Raw genomic sequence first — 15,071 nt, 5'->3', positions numbered from 1 at the left:
GAAGGATTTTAATTTCTATTGCCGCAACCAACACCTACAATTACAAAACAGGCACCTATAATTATAAAACACAGGAAATGTTTGAGAAACATTTCAGTTTCACCCTCCCTTCAGTTTATTTTTTCTGCATGTTTCACAGCACTTTGTCTTATTTCAGTTTCAGTGTCTCCCTCTTTCCTAATACGATATCAAAGATCCATAGAAACAGGAAGAAGCATCCGAGTGCACAGGGGACTGAGCCAGGCACGTACAGCAAACAGAAAACTCCCCTTCTTGCTATTTATTTTTTAAAAAGAAATGACAGCTGTGAAATGGTACAAAACATGCAATATGTCCAACAAACTTAAGAAAAAGTTGTTCCTTTCTTCTAGGACCACATCCTGCGGCTAAAAGCCTTAGAGAAGCGCAGAGCTTGCCTCGAGGCACGTGAGCAGTCGCTGCACCTCTGTTGCGACCAGATTTCAATCCAATCATACCTGCTCAAACGCTGTTGCTCGCTCTTTACATGCATGTGAATTTTAGGACTGGAAAACCCAACGCTTCTCCATTTCCTGGAATACTGGGAGCTGTAACGCGGATCAGCGGCTGTTCTGGGGTCACCTACCTATATCTTTAGCCGTGTTTACAGCGAGAAGGAAGACGCTACGATTTGTTGAAGGCACTTTTGAAGCCGAGCTTCCGCCAAGGCCTCGCGACCGGCTGCAATCGGGCCGCGCTTCTCGGGAGCCTCGCCGCAGCTGCTGCGTGGGCCGGGCAGCCGAAGCGGGCTCCCGCCGAGCCGAGCCTCGCCGCAGCGGCGACAGCAGGGGAGCGAAGGGCGCCCTGCGAGCGCCACGGCCCGCTGCGCCGCATGGGCGGCTCCCGAGCGCCGCGGGCCCCGCGACGGCGACTCGCGCGCCCGGCCGCCCGCTCCAGGCCGCGTCGAGCCGCTCGCCGCGCCCAGGCCCGCGCGGCCTCCGCGCCCAGGCGCGAACGTCGCCCCTCACGGGCGGACTCACCCTGCGCAGCACGAGCGAACGCTCACCCAGGCGGGCGGGACGGACCGGTCCGATCCGGTCCAGGCTGGTCCGATCCGATCTGGTCCGGTCCAGTCCAGTCCGGTCCAGTCCGATCCGGCCGATCCGGTCCGGCCGATCCGGTCCAGTCCGGTCCGGTCCGGTCCGGTCCGGTCCGGTCCGGTCCGGCCGGCGCGGCCCGCACCGCGGCGCTGCCCGCGCCCTGTCACCGCCACCCTCTCCTCACGGCACGCCGCGCCGCGCCGCGCCGCGCCACGCCCCTCGCCGCCCATTGGCTCCGCCGCCTGCCACTCCGGCCCGCCAGCAAACCTCGGGCGCCCCCGACGGCGCCCATTGGCTGCCGGCGGCCCGCGCCCGCCCCACGCGCCGCAGCCTTAAGCGGCCCCTCAGCAGCCGCGCCCCCCCGCCCGCCCCCCCGCGGCGGCGGCTCCCATCGCCCTAGTAACGCGATGCCGAGCGCGGACCCGACTACGCGGCGCGGCGGCGGGGGGGAGGCGGGAGAGGAGGGGCCGGCTCGGAGCGCGCCGCGCCGCGCGGAGCCCTCCGCGGCGAGCCAGGTGAGAGCAGGCCGCGCAGGCGGTGCCAAGACCGGGGCTCCAGCCGGCGGCGCGGGCGGCGGCGGCGGCCTCTCCTCCCGAGGCGTGTCCCGTGCCCCCCCCCGCGGCGCTGTGGTGCGGCCGGAAGATGGCGGCGGCGGGAGCGGTGAGCGGCGGCGGCGCGGCGCCCTCGGCCCCTCACAGGCGGCCGCGGCGGCGCTGCGGGGCGGCCGCCGCGGGGAGCGGGAGCGGGAGCGCGGCGGGGCCCTGGCCGGCGGCCCGAGCGCCGCGGGGGGCCCGAGCGCGCGTGTCCCCGGCACGGGCTTTCCCTTCCAGGCGGGCGTGCTCCGTCGCGGGAGCCCGGGAGAAGAGGCGGCGGCGCGAGCAGCGCCATGACCGAGTGGGAGAGCGTCTCCGCGCAGCACGCCCGCGTCCCCGCGCACTCCCGGCGGAGGCGGGGCGGCCCGAAGGAGTCGGCCGCTTTTCAGTGCGCCCTGAAGCGCGTCGAGGGGGCTCTGCTGGAACAGGTGCGGAGCGCTCTGCCCCCGGCCGGCGGGGGCCGCGTCTCTGCCGCCCGCGAGCCGCGCAGAGCCGCTCCTGCCCTCGGCGAGGCCTCTGCGGAGCAGCGCCAGCCTCTTCCGCGTTCCCTTGCATCCTGCTTGGAAAAGCAAGACGCTGCTACAGCCGCTGAGCAGTTGCTGTGTTTTCAGACCGCAGCTCGGAAAGGTTGAGACTCCTGAAGCGAGGCTGGCTTGTTTTGCACGGACTAACTGCAAAACTACTGACTTTCTGTAGCATAAGCGGAATCTGCGTCCTCTATGCTCTTGCCTCAAAACTCGAGTTACAGTTTTATACATAAATTTATAACTTAGATAAGCATTTTTACATCAAAAACCTTTAAAGCCTAGTGGTTTTAAAGTACTTTACCACCTTATTGTTTCTTGAAAGTTGAGTTTCCAGCTCTCGCTTTGCTTTTTTAATCTCCGATTTTAAAAGCTGCTACATGAGCCTTCAGAACAGTAGTTTCTGCATGCGTGCAGGATGAAGGAAACTGATGGAGTAAGGTATACTTGGCCACACTTATGCTTCCTGGGCATCAATTAAAAACATAACTTATTTGTCATTTTGTAATGAAGCGTTTTGTCTGTGCTTCTGGGAGTAATTTAGATAAGGTGTTTCTGAGACGGACTTAAAAGTTCACGCATCTGGTTTTTGGTATTTCAGAGAGCGACGGAAGGCTGGTCCGACATTGAATACCAGCTCCGCCTGTCCCTTTTCGACATCACGTATCACCACTTCTTCGGGAGAACATGGAAGAGCAGTAGGAGGCCTCTCCACTCCGTCCCGCGACAGCCCACCAGAGTTGTTTTCAATGAGGTACACAGAGTTAATAGGTTTCAATGGGGTATACAGGGTTAATAACAGGGAAGTATTTTTTGATGGACTGTATTGCAATGCTTTAGCTATAGGGTAAGCTGAGGATCATTCCCTGCAAACCCAAAGCACCTTCTGCAGTTGTTCACAGCAGAGCCCAAGTGATTTAAGTTCTGGAGTGTAGTTTAACCTCTCTGCTTTTTCTTCATATTGAAGTGGAGCGGGAGAGCACCTAAAACCTGTTAGGTCATCTGAGCTTTGAGGGGCGAGGGGGAACAGCAACCTTGAAGGAAGGAGCAGTAACAGAGGTGAGAATAGCAGCTACTGAAAGTAGGCCAGTTGGAGCTGCAGGAACAAGCTGTCTGTAAGCTAAGTCTGCATTCAGCTTTCTGGCTTGCCAGCAGTGAAGATGTTCTTTTCGTTCTGCTGGCAAGCTCCTATCCGGTGTGCAAGGTGATGTTAGAATGGGATCGTGGACAAGCTGCACTAGTTTCTGAAGCTGCTGTGCCTCTGGTGGGAGCTTTTAAGCAGATTTCTTCACTGAAGGAAGCTGCTGTTTGCAGAGACTGGCAACATCTTCGTTTAGAGGCAAGAGTCTTTTCTGTGAAGTCTCCCAATAGTTAAGGCAAGACGGCTGGGGAGTAGACAAAGGAGATTCTAGCAGTGAATGAGCTATCAAGATTTTTAATACTTTAAAGGCAAAGACATCTTTCTTTGAGGTTTACATAGGAGCTAGTCATCTTTGATTTCATCCTTCCTTCTAATGAAACTGAAACCCTTTGTAGCTGTTTGCCTCTTGGAGTACTCTGGGTGCCTGCTTCTTGCCTGCGAATCAGCGCTTTAGACATGAGCACCTTAAAACATCAAATCCTAAGTGTTTGCAGGATCTGGCCCACTATCTTCTGCCATGGCTATTCTCTCTTGAAACTTTTCTGTGGCAGTTCATTTTATCACCATTCCTCTTCTACGTGTGTCCTTATTCTAGGAAAGGAGAGTGTCGAACCTTTTACTTCTGATGCTTCATAATCTCTTGACTGCGGTTCATCACAGATCTTGTACATCAAGATAGTTTCTGATCTTGCCTGACTGATTGACTTTTTTTTTTTTTTTTTTAAGGGGGAGAATTCAGATCTTCTGTTAATTTCAGGTTTGGGTAGCGGCATAGTTAGCAGTTGCTGTTTTACTGTGTGTCAACTGTTGTATTCCAGAGCTGACAGCAGAGTGCACTGTTTCTTCAGGAATGGGAAGAGAATTAACAGTAGCCCCCAAGTGGAGCAGTTTTCTCATTACCTTGGTATTGAATTTATACAAAAACATATTTTTATCCATTATGAATACCAGCAAAAGAGATAACAGAGGAAGGGAGAAGGTGCCAGGAGATGAAAAATTGCCAAATTCGTTGGGGCTGTTTAACAGCACAGCTGGCAGAGATCACTTTGCTCTGTTCTAAGCAGTGGCTAGTTTTGTGCAATTAGCCAAGAGGGAGACTGCAGATCCTTGCAGTTGGGACATTGGTTGCAGCTGAGATTTCGTCTCCTTGTTCAGGACTTCTAATTACAACTTTTCTTTCCTTTTTGACTAGTGCATTGTGCCAAAGATAAAGTTTAGCATGCATTATAGCTGTGCTGTTTGGATTTATTTAAATTGGTAACAGTATCGGAGGTACTTTACCAGCATGTGCATTTCTCCTCTGCTCTAATCATCAGTCACCCTGTGCTTTTTGAGGAGAGAAGAGGAAGAAATGTCACAGGTCAAACAGTGGTATCTTTCCTTCTTGGCAGTATTCTGTGACAGTCTGTGCACCTGCTTCTTTGAATGCCATTCCTATAAAATGTGATGCCTGCAGACTTCAGGTGTTTGGTTTACAGTTGCAAACAGTTAGCAGGAGCTTTCGTTATGGACCATCTGGATATTACAGGACTGGATTTCTCAGCATTTCAGAACTGACTAAATTGTATTGCATGTCCTTCATAGGCTGCCATACAGCCCTTCCCTGAAGGCACTGTTCATTGCTCAGGAGTAACTGCTGGCAACTGGAGAGCAGCCTCACAGGATTTAGGAGTGTATGAGGGGGGAATTAAATCTTCTGTCTCCACATGCCAAGTTTTGCACTTTTGGCTATAGGAACTAAATAGTTGTGCCCTCTCAGCAGTATAACCAAAGAAACCAGTAATGATGTGACTCTCTGCAGGAAGAATATGGGCAAGGGGAGTCAGTTCACACAAACTTGGCAAACTCGAGGTGACCTCTGTTGGGAAGATTTGTAGCGTAGAGTTCAGAGCAGAAGAACGTGCTGTTAAAACTCTTGATATTTAAGAAGACAACAGGAAACTTAGCTTAACAGTAGATCAAATTTAATGGCTTTCTGGTTCTTTGCAAGCCAAAGTATTGATCCCTCTCTATCCGGGCACTTGTCAGCAGCTAGCGGTCATTATTTCAACACTTTGCAATAAAAGATAATAGAATAATGATTTATTTCTCTGGGATGATGTGTTAATGTCTCTCTCGGTTATCCCTTCCTGACAGTCTGTGATTACAGTCAATGTTTTCTCTGGGACACTGTGATAATGACTTTTTAATAGAAAGATTAACCTGGCTTTAAATCCTGACCCTGGGAGATGACCTGTGTCCGGTCCCCTCCCCTCTTAGATCTGTACCACTCTGATCTCCCTTTCTCATAGTAGAGATGAAGGCTGTACCAGACCTGAGAGTTTCTAGCTGGTTTTGCTTTTCTAGCATAGGGCTCACAACAAAATTGTAGGTCAGATGAGCATTTAAATGCTCCTTTTAAGGAATTTGCAGCCTGAGAATTACTAATTCATATTGCCTTGGAAAACAGGCATTTTCCTGTCTTCCAAAGAAAATCCTTTTCCTTAGTCGTAACTAAAGAAACACAGAGCAAAAATGCTGTACTGACCTGTCAACGAGCCAAGGAGCAAAGATATCCCTTTTACTAACCAAAAAGTTCTAGGAGGAGCCCTTCAAGGGTGGGTGGGTGGGTGTGTAGAGGGGGAAGGAAGTGACGGAGAATGTAAATAGACAGCTTGGGGGAATACTCTTCTAGGCTCCAGAATCATTCCCTGGCTACCAGCCTCCATTTCAGCTTGACATTTCCAAGCAGTATGCTCAGCACACCTGCTGGAGGTCATCTGCTATGAGCTGCTACTCTGCAAGCTTTGTGGCTGGCTTTTTTTGCAGTAGGCTTTCTGTCTACTTGTAACATGAATTTGCCTGCCAATAGCTATTCCAGTCAGGCATGAAATCTAAAATACCCTTTCTCCCTTCTCTCCTCATCTCTCAACTAGACCGTTTACTTCCACACCTCATTAAACCACCCCAGCATCACTGCTGTTGTGGAAGTTGTGGCAATAGCCAAGAAACAAGATGGGATCTCTCAAGAGCTGTCGTGTGGGTTTGGAATCATTCATCTGTTCAACAGCAAGTCAGAGCCGACAAATCTGGCTACCAAGGACAGAGGGTAGGTGCCTTCTGCGTGGGGGAAGCGGAGCTCACTAGTGTTCTGGTGAATGCTGTCAAGTGATACGGCAACATACACGATTGCTTTTTGGGGATGGAGAAGGTGGTCCTGTGACTACAAAAACAAACCTAGCATTTAGAAGACTAGAATTCCTCACTAGTAGAAAAGCAATAATGGTGTTGTCCCCGATAGAGAATTCATGGTAACAAAGTAGGGATAGGTTTCTTACTAAAGGACAGAGGCACTGCAGAAAATGCGCTTTAGCATGAATTTACTGAATATTTCATATCTGACTTCTGCTCTTTGGTTTTAGACTCAAGCTATACCACGGGACACCCCGTGCGTTACTGCATCCGCTTTTCCAGGATCCTGTAGAAAGTAAGTGGCAACAAGATATTATGTATCACTCCCTTCTTTGCAATGTTGGCTATCCAAATACTTAATGTGTTTACCTGGCAGATGTGTTCCCGCTGTATTAGCATACAAAGCTTTTGGCCGCATGCGCGTGGATGCGGATCAGTCAGGTGGAGTGGAAACTATCAGGCAGCGGAGAGGAAAGAGGTGGTTCTGTGAGTCCTTGCAAGACAAGCTGACATCACGGCCTAAAAAATGTGTTTCAGTTACTTATTTATACGTATTGATCAGACATGGCTCACAAAGCAAGGGCTGCACGTCATAAAAGATGAAATACAAGAGGACGTTGCCTTGCAGAGTGTGTAACTGAGACCTTTGTCCTTCTGAACGTTTTTGGTACTTGTCAGTTTGCTCACTGCTTTCCTGAAGGCTCAAAGTGAATTTACTAGCTGAACAGCTAGCTGTGTTTGGCCAGTATGTGGGGCTAGAGAGATGAGCTCTTCTTACCCAGGGAAGAAGGAAAGAGAAAACTCACTTTGCTTTTTACCAGTCACAAAAATGCTGGTGCTGGGTTAAGGAAAAGGGGGGAGGAAAGCCTAGTAGGCGCTGCAGATGGGCCGGATTACAGTGGCCTTGACTCAAACCAGCCTAACCTGAGCCCCAAGGGTAGCTGTGGTCTGTGCCCTTGTGATGCTCAGCAGACTTGTGCCATGTTTCAAGTACTGGAGTTGCCTGGTAGGTTTCAGTACCAAGACAGAAAAGGTGAGAATGTGAGTCTAAATAGTGGCTTATTTGTGTATATGGTTATAACTTTGTCTCATTTAGAGAAGCTAAAACCCCTTCACACTGTGAAAGAAAAAGAAATTTTAAACAGTTCTGGCATGTTTCAAGGGAAGTGGAGGTAGATTTAGAAATGCTCTTGTAAGCAACATAGTGGAAATAAAATGTAAGAGTGATAGGGTTCTGTTTAAAAAAAACCATTTTAGATTTGGAAGCTGATAGCTGCTTTGTTCCAAGTGGAGCTCTTTCTATAAAGTCACCTTGTGAAAGATGCCCATTTTTGTCTGTTGGAACAGAAGTCTCCTAGCACTAGAAATGAGCATGGATTCTATAGCTAACAGTGACAATGCACTGACAAGTGTAGGAATAAGTTTTCAGCTTGCCCAGTGATGGCGGTCAGTAAAGACGTTTGAAAAATACCAAACGTTATGGCCATTAGAAAGCTTTCTGCTGTCTATACAGTGACTTTTGTTAAGAGAAGGCAGCTCGGATTTGTTGCTATTTGAGAGGCATAATTGGTATCTGAGTAATAGTCCTTCCCAAGCGCTCAGGATGCCAGCATGCACTCACTACTCCTAGTGACTGTCTCGTAGGCAGAAAGTAAGTCACCTTATTTTTCCATTTGATGTGAAAAGAGCCATAACCTAATTCCATGAATGGCAAATGCTTCTTGGTAGCTTGAAAGGAGAGACGTAGCTCAAAAGCTTTGAAGGCGCTGGGGATATGTTGTGCAGCAATGCACGGAACGGAGATTTCTTCCTTCTTGTGCTGAAAGGGAATCTAAACTTAAACAGCAACTCTGGAACGAGTTGCTTGTGATCAGAGGATGAGTGGCGCTGCATGTGTCACTTCAGTTTTCCCCATCTCCTGATTTTGCTACTTTAACAAAACATCTGAAATGTTCATTTCACTTTGACAAAAACAAGTATCCTGTGTAGGCCTACTGAGACTACCTGCATTCAGTCAAGTTTTTGCTTCCCTCTCTGTATGAAGGACAAATACCAAAGTGCATCTTAACTGATTCTGTAAAAGCCTTGCTCTGTCCTGGGGAGGACTCTCTTACTTTTCTTTCAAAGATCTGCTTATACGGGAACAACAAAAACTGCAAGATAAAGGAGCAAGAAGAACTATTTTGTTGAAAAATGGGTTGACTTTTTCTAAGTTGTTGCAGCTTTGTGTGAATCTAGGTACTTCTGCTTTGCTTGCTTCTGTTTGCTCAGCTTGGCATTCATTGTGGTTATCCTGAAGCAGCAGAATGTGAAGATCTGTGGAGCCAGAATTCCCGCAAAGCTGAGCATGAAAAAGGCTATTTATTCAGGAGTTCAGGAGTGTGTTATTGTTAACTGGATAAAAACCCTAACTTTTCAAATTCAGGTTTTACTTTGCTCCTGGAATGTTCGTTTATTAATTCCTCTGGCAACAGTGCTTTACGACTGTTTCCCCATGGTTTTAATAATTTCATAATGTTTTCTTTTATTTAGAGAATAAATACATGACAGTGATAGAGAACAGTCACCTGCAATATACCATAAGGCCCCACCAGCCCCTGGAGACCATATTTCACCTCTTTCCTGAAAACCTTCTGGTGTCTGGGTCGCAGAAAATTCCTGGTTTGCTGTCTGCACGTGGAGACACAAGTAAGGGCTCCTTGATTTTGCTTCTGCCTGTGTTGGTCAAATTGCAGTATGAAGCAATGCTGCCCGTGACTGCTCTCGTGGTGTTGCTGAGCGCGCTGGGCACCGGTGGAGGCCGTGGACAGGACAGGCAGGGCCCAGCAGGCGGTGGCATCTGTTTTCTGGGCGTGCTGGTGGATGTTCAGCAGTGCCTCTGGGCTGTGTGGGCAAGCAAAGGGTGGTAACGTGTCCTCTCTCCCAGCATGGTTGCTTGGAAAGGGAAGTTCCCCTCTGGGTAGTCCAGTGAGGCTTGAGGTCTGTGTACAGATATCTGGGAGAAAACTGCTTTCTGGATCTGTCCCTTTGAGGTGGCAGTTCTCTTACGTGTCTGTGCTTCTGTAGTCAGGTTAGTGATCCTTCTGTGTACACCTCCAATGCGTCTACAAAGCAGGGCATAAATGTAGTGGCCTGAGCAATCAGGCCTGACAGCTGGGTTCTTGCTTCCTGGTCATTGTATGTCACCCTCATCTAGGTGCGAGGAGTGTTCTGTTTTTATTGTGCTGGCAAAATGTACTGACAAACAGCAGTCAGTCACATCTCAGTGCTGCAATGTCATAAATAGAGAAGCTGCAATAATATCTTACGTGCAGTTGATTGCCAATGGAACTTCTCAGCCAGATTTTATTAACCAGCGTGTGCTTGAGTCACCGGTGCCTATTTAAAAAAGGCACCTTTCTGTGCTGGTCGTAATAGGCCAGACTTTGTTATTTTCTATAAATTATATGGAGAAATTATAGGTGGGAAGAAAGATTTACAGAGTACTTGGTTTTTGATTTCTTTGCTTTCGAAGTGTCTAGTATTCAGTGCTTGAGCTTAAAGTAGTATTTTTATTGCCTTGATGGCTCTTCACTGCTGTGTTACGCAAGTGCTGGAGTAAAGGCACCTCCGTCCAAGTGCTCTGCCCCCTCTCAGTGGTCCTCTGAGATGCCGGTGTTGTTTATACATGCAGAAAAAGGCAGGAGGTTAGTTGTTGTTCGTAGGTGCCTAGTTGAAGGCTTCCTCGGAAGTAATAAGGAACTTCCTCTCAAGATGCTGCTAAGATGAGGAGTGACCAGAGTCTCTGCAGCAGCCAGCGTGTAATGAGGACTTTGTGCACAGAGTGTCTACAAGCCGGACTATGTGCAGGGAGCACCCACTGCTTTTCTGGGAGCAGCCTTCTATCGGCATGCGTGGAAATGGCACAGAAAGGGATACAACTGAGGATTCCGTCAGTTCTCTGGATGGAGAAAAGTAAGTCAGATGAAACTTCAGGGTCTTTCCTGCAACCAGAGAGGCCAGAACTCAGATATGGGTGAGTTGGCCATGCAGATGATACCACGGTATAGTTCTTTTCAGTGTAATGCAGCAGTGCAGAGGCTCAAAGAAGCGTGAACATGTTTACTAGAGCAGGCTGCTCAGAAGCAGAAAGAAGGCCTTTGGGATACTGAAGATAAAGCAGTCTCAGATGTAGCTCCCAAGTAACTGCTGCTGCCATGTGCCCGGACATCAGGTGCCACCCCTGGGACTGCGTCTCCTGGCAGCATCTGCTGCCTCCGCAAGGGGAATGGAAGCACAGGGGCATGCCAGAGAAAAGGCCTGCGCCCTGGGCTAGCCTTGTCCCTGATGAATGCGCTCTGCCATTGCAGGCATTATCCAAGAGCAGAGTTTAACACAAGTCTTGTCAGATGAATCTGCAGAATGCAGGATGAGATGTGCAGCTGTGGAAGTGATGAGCATTAGTTAGGGAAACAGCATACTGAATGAGGCTGTACCCTTCGTGCAGGATCTGAAGGCACTTGACAAGCGATTGGAGGCTCGCAGCTCCTCTGTGAACGTGCAACTCTGTCCTTGTTTTCAGCTGAGTGACCTGAGAGGGGAGGCGTAGGTAAACTGAGTGCCGAAGGGACTCAGGCACAGATGCAGAGCTAGGCCAGCCCTTCCCACCCCTCAGTGCTCTGCTCAGACCCTGGGACGCCCTCGCTCACATGTCAAATCAGAGTTATCAGCTGCTGCCTCTCCTAGGTGCGCTCTAGAAAAGGCCTTTCTCTAAGGGTTCTTGCCGCTATGGCAGGCAGCGTTTGGCGTTGTAAAAGCGTAATGGTGGCACAAGCAAGCGATCATAACGAGAAGACTGCAGGAGTGAACGAAGAATTTGCTTTTAACTGCTTCATACGAGGAAAACAAACACATGGACTTTTTTATTCAGAAAGTCCAGTAACGCAGAGCTCGAACTGCTGTAGAGATTACTGGATTGGGGAAAATGGGGCGGGAGGAGACCTCGAGAGAACTTGTGGTCTGAGCCCTACATTGAGGCAAGAGCAGCTGTACCTGTGTGTTCCACATACAGATTTGCTAATTTGTTCTTAATGCCTAGGTTTCTTCCCCTCTCTTCTCCTTTCTGCACCAGCAATCTGTTTCAGCACTGAAATAGATCTATTATAAATTAATATTAGATAATTATCTAATTATAATAGGTAATCTATTATATCTATATCTGTATCATATCTGTGAGCTTCCCATACTAAAGATTACAGAGTTTTAATTTGTGTCTGAAGGATAAAAGGAATGATGTGGTCTGGTGAAAAGGTGATAAAAGCGGGGACCAGGAAGTGTGGCCAGGCACTCATTTTCTCTTCCTGCAATGTTCTGTTCCCAAAACGTTAAACTCAGAAGGTTCCGAATAATCTCAGTCACTGGACAATTAAACCAACAGAGCTCCATAGTGCCTTGTAGCAGGGACTATGGAACTCATAAATATTTACAATAACAGTAAAATATGTAGTCTGAAACAGTTTGTGCTTTATAGAGCCCCCACTGAGAAACTCTGAAGGGAATGAATTGTTCCAAGGGAGAAAACTCCCTGCCTGATGTGGCAGCACGGTGCCCATTCTGACCTCCCCAAAACTCACGCACATAAATCTCTGCTAATCTGAAACCTCGGGGGACTGTGCCGCTAGCGGGCAAAGTGACGTCAGTGGGAAAAGATGACCTTGGTTCTTTGAAGTGCTTTTTAAATAAGTTCCCAGGCAGGAACACGCAGGGGCATGCTGAGCTCTTTTGCAGAGAAGCCTGGTTGGCAGGACTGACAGAAGAATGATGCGAGTAGGTCACTCGCCAAACCTGGGATGCGGAGGACGATTCCTCCAAGTATCTGACTTGTCCGGGTTGTGAAATGCTGGCAGTCCTGGTTCATCGCTTGAATGGCCTTCTTAGGGGCTTGGTGGCCTCCATTGCCACACCTGTCAGCCTGGAGGTCTCCAAGGATGTGCTTTAATGCTTTAATGGGATGAGGATCTTCGGTCTGTGGTGTGGTGGAAGTCAAACTGCATGTCTTACTGGTCTATTCTGACTTTAAAAATTAATTTCTGTGTCAGAAATTACTATTTTCAGGGTGTTAGAAATATTCTCAAGTTCTGACATAAAGTATTGAGCTAATTCCTTCTGCTTCTTACTTGGAAAGAAGTATCATGGACTTCTCTGGAATTTTCCTTTCACAGAGATGTAGTCATAGTGTTTTGTATCTAATCCTTAAAAATGTCAAAATGGTTTCATTCTGTTCTCTTTTCTGTTAATTGCTTTACTGCCTGGAAACTACTGTGGATAAATAATGGTTCATTTAATTACAGTCATTCAGTTGAGTCTCAGGAGAAGCCTTTACAACTTGTTTAAAATTGTCCTTGTTCATGATGGTGTTCTGGAGAGCTGGAGATCTGGCGAGTCCAGAGGGATGAGATTCTGACACTCTGAACCCTCATAAACCTTTACCTGTGAATTTCAGAGCTTTATGATTTGAGCTGATACTACTAAAATTATGGCATCTGAAAATTCAGAGAATAAAAAGACGGCATCAATTCTTCAGTTGAATTATTCTTCATCTTACTGGTTAGAACACCCTGCTCGTGACTGCTTCTTGGTTTGCATCGATTAACGTTAAAACAATTAATGTTGCAGCGAGGTCTCCAAAGCAGTTGCGTCCCCAGTACTGTTAAAACCACCACATGAAAGCGTAACCGTGAGATGGCTGCAGCTTGGCACGCCGGGAGGAACTGCAGCGTCCTCTGAGCCCACAGACAGAAACTGGTGATAGTCTGAAAACTTAGGAATAGAACCACTTGTAACACAGGCTGCTAAAGCATTTTCTTAACCATTTTGCCAGCTTTTGGAGCCTTTGCCCTTACTGGCAGGTAGGAGTTGCGTTTCCCTTCATCCTTAGTAAACATCTGTGTGTGTGTGTTTGTATCAAGCTGTGTACCTCCAGCAGCACAGAGCATTAGTCCCATCTTGTGGCTGATGAGAGAAGTATTATTTTGGCATTAAAATCACGCAGAGCCATGGATGTTTGTTTCCTGGCCAGCAGTTCTTTTGCTTCACTGGCCAGATGACGGTATTAATTCCGTTATTTTTTTTTTTTTTGCCAAAACCATCTCTTGAGCATCGGGCTTTAGCGGGAGAGGAAGCCCGTGTGGAGTTGTGTGTGCTACCCAGAATTACCAATAACCCACGACCGCCTTGTATTCCAGCAGCCTCCTGCATGGCAGGGGAGCGGGAGGCAGTTTGCAGACCGGTATGTGCTGGAGAGTCTGGGGAAACTGGGAGACGTGGTAAATGTGAGAGTGCTGTGTAGGCGTAACAGGATCGTGACTGTGGCATCCCGGATGCCCAGCTGCAGACGTGCTCATCGTCACTCTTGCAGTTAATGACTTCAGGCTTTTGGCAACAAATTAATTGAACGTAAAGTTTCTAATTCCTATTTCTAGTGATTTTTTTTAATTGTTTTAAAGGAAAGATCTGTAGCAGAAGTTAGCAGACTTTAGCTTCTGCTTTTCCCTCCCTCAAGCAAAAGAAGCAAGCAATAAACAGCAGTACTATGCTGGATATAAAGGAACAGGATGCTTGAAATTAGTTTACAAGAGGTAGTTTAGGCAAAACGTTCCCTGCAATTTGATAGACTGAAGCACAGGGTAACAGAGGATACGGAACGTGTAAAGTGTATTTGACTTCTACAATTACATTAGGGCAGGCTCCAGCTTTGCAAGCCCGAAGTTGTTAGGAGCTCCTCTGTTCCTCGGAGCCCAGAGGGCTCTTCTCTAACCTGTGCGCTCGCTGTGTTAATGCTGTCAGGCAGAGGCCGGGGAGCTCCTGGTTTTTCGCGCGGTGTGGGTTTGTGAGGGCCCGTTCGTTCGGGTGCCCCTCGGAGGAGGCCCCGAGGGGTCCCGCCGCTGCCTTGCGCCCTGAGGCAGAGGCATCCTTCAAGCCAGGCACCGGGGACTCGCGGGCACCCGGGCAGGGTTTTGCCCTTGCAGCTCCTTTTTTTGCGGGTGTGGGCCGAAGGCAAACAAGCTGGCCCTGCCTAAGAGTTACTACGTGAAATTCAGAGCACTTGTCATGGCCTGATCTGATGGGCAATTGCTTGGTCATTTTACTATGGCAAGTGTTGCCCGAGTCCATCCCCGGCTGGTATCACCCTGCAGTGCTTGTTGAGCTGTCAGGCTTCGGGAGACAAGGGTGCTTGACGGCTATCATACTTTGTTAGAGTCAGGATGGTAAATTTAATAGCAGGAGAGGGGAGAACACGCTGCACTTGCTGGAGAAGAATATAGGTAGTGTCAGGAAACTTAGCTGAAATGGTAATAGATGCTCCTTTGTCTGTACAATGCACTTCTATCAAATGGTTGAATGGTAGAATTTATTATTAGCAGCATTTAGAAGGGGAACATAAACTGCCCTGAGACGTTCAATTTTTTTGAGTTTGGTTTTGGAAGGTTGAGGGCTCTGTGCTCTATCTCCTGGCTATTCCCTGCCCGAGCAGCAGCAGGGCCGGGGATGGGGTGGCCGGGCAGCCCCTCCGGTTACTGATGAAGTCCTCCCGTGACCGCAGCGT

The 15,071-nt window shown here is 48.6% G+C and overlaps 2 protein-coding genes across 10 annotated transcripts in view; one reads left to right on the top strand and one right to left on the bottom strand.

Annotated features, from left to right (window-relative positions):
• KCNAB2 (potassium voltage-gated channel subfamily A regulatory beta subunit 2) overlaps window positions 1-1,232 on the bottom strand; it is a 39,264-nt gene extending 38,032 nt beyond the window's left edge. For 2 of the 3 annotated variants that reach the window (XM_062593218.1, XM_062593222.1), the window contains exon 1: window positions 999-1,232. The gene's annotated coding sequence lies outside the window, so the exon portion shown is untranslated. The remainder of the gene's footprint in view (window positions 1-998) is intronic. The other variant, XM_062593219.1, reaches the window with a different exon arrangement.
• Window positions 1,233-1,694: 462 nt separating this feature from the next.
• The window catches only part of NPHP4 (nephrocystin 4), a 51,867-nt gene continuing 38,490 nt past the window's right edge, over window positions 1,695-15,071 (top strand). For 6 of the 7 annotated variants that reach the window (XM_062593148.1, XM_062593147.1, XM_062593149.1 and 3 more), the window contains exons 1-5: window positions 1,894-2,079; window positions 2,777-2,929; window positions 6,232-6,404; window positions 6,718-6,782; window positions 9,020-9,175. In XM_062593148.1, the coding sequence (XP_062449132.1) occupies window positions 1,945-2,079; window positions 2,777-2,929; window positions 6,232-6,404; window positions 6,718-6,782; window positions 9,020-9,175 (682 nt within the window). In that variant the 5' untranslated portion in view covers window positions 1,894-1,944. Of the gene's footprint in view, window positions 1,719-1,893; window positions 2,080-2,776; window positions 2,930-6,231; window positions 6,405-6,717; window positions 6,783-9,019; window positions 9,176-15,071 lie in introns of those variants that run through there. The other variant, XM_062593150.1, reaches the window with a different exon arrangement.

The sequence above is a fragment of the Rhea pennata genome, chromosome 22 (assembly GCF_028389875.1).
Source record: "Rhea pennata isolate bPtePen1 chromosome 22, bPtePen1.pri, whole genome shotgun sequence".
Classification (NCBI taxonomy): domain Eukaryota; kingdom Metazoa; phylum Chordata; class Aves; order Rheiformes; family Rheidae; genus Rhea; species Rhea pennata.
The sequence above is the reverse complement of the archived record's forward strand: the minus strand, read 5'-3'. Positions and strand labels throughout refer to the sequence as shown.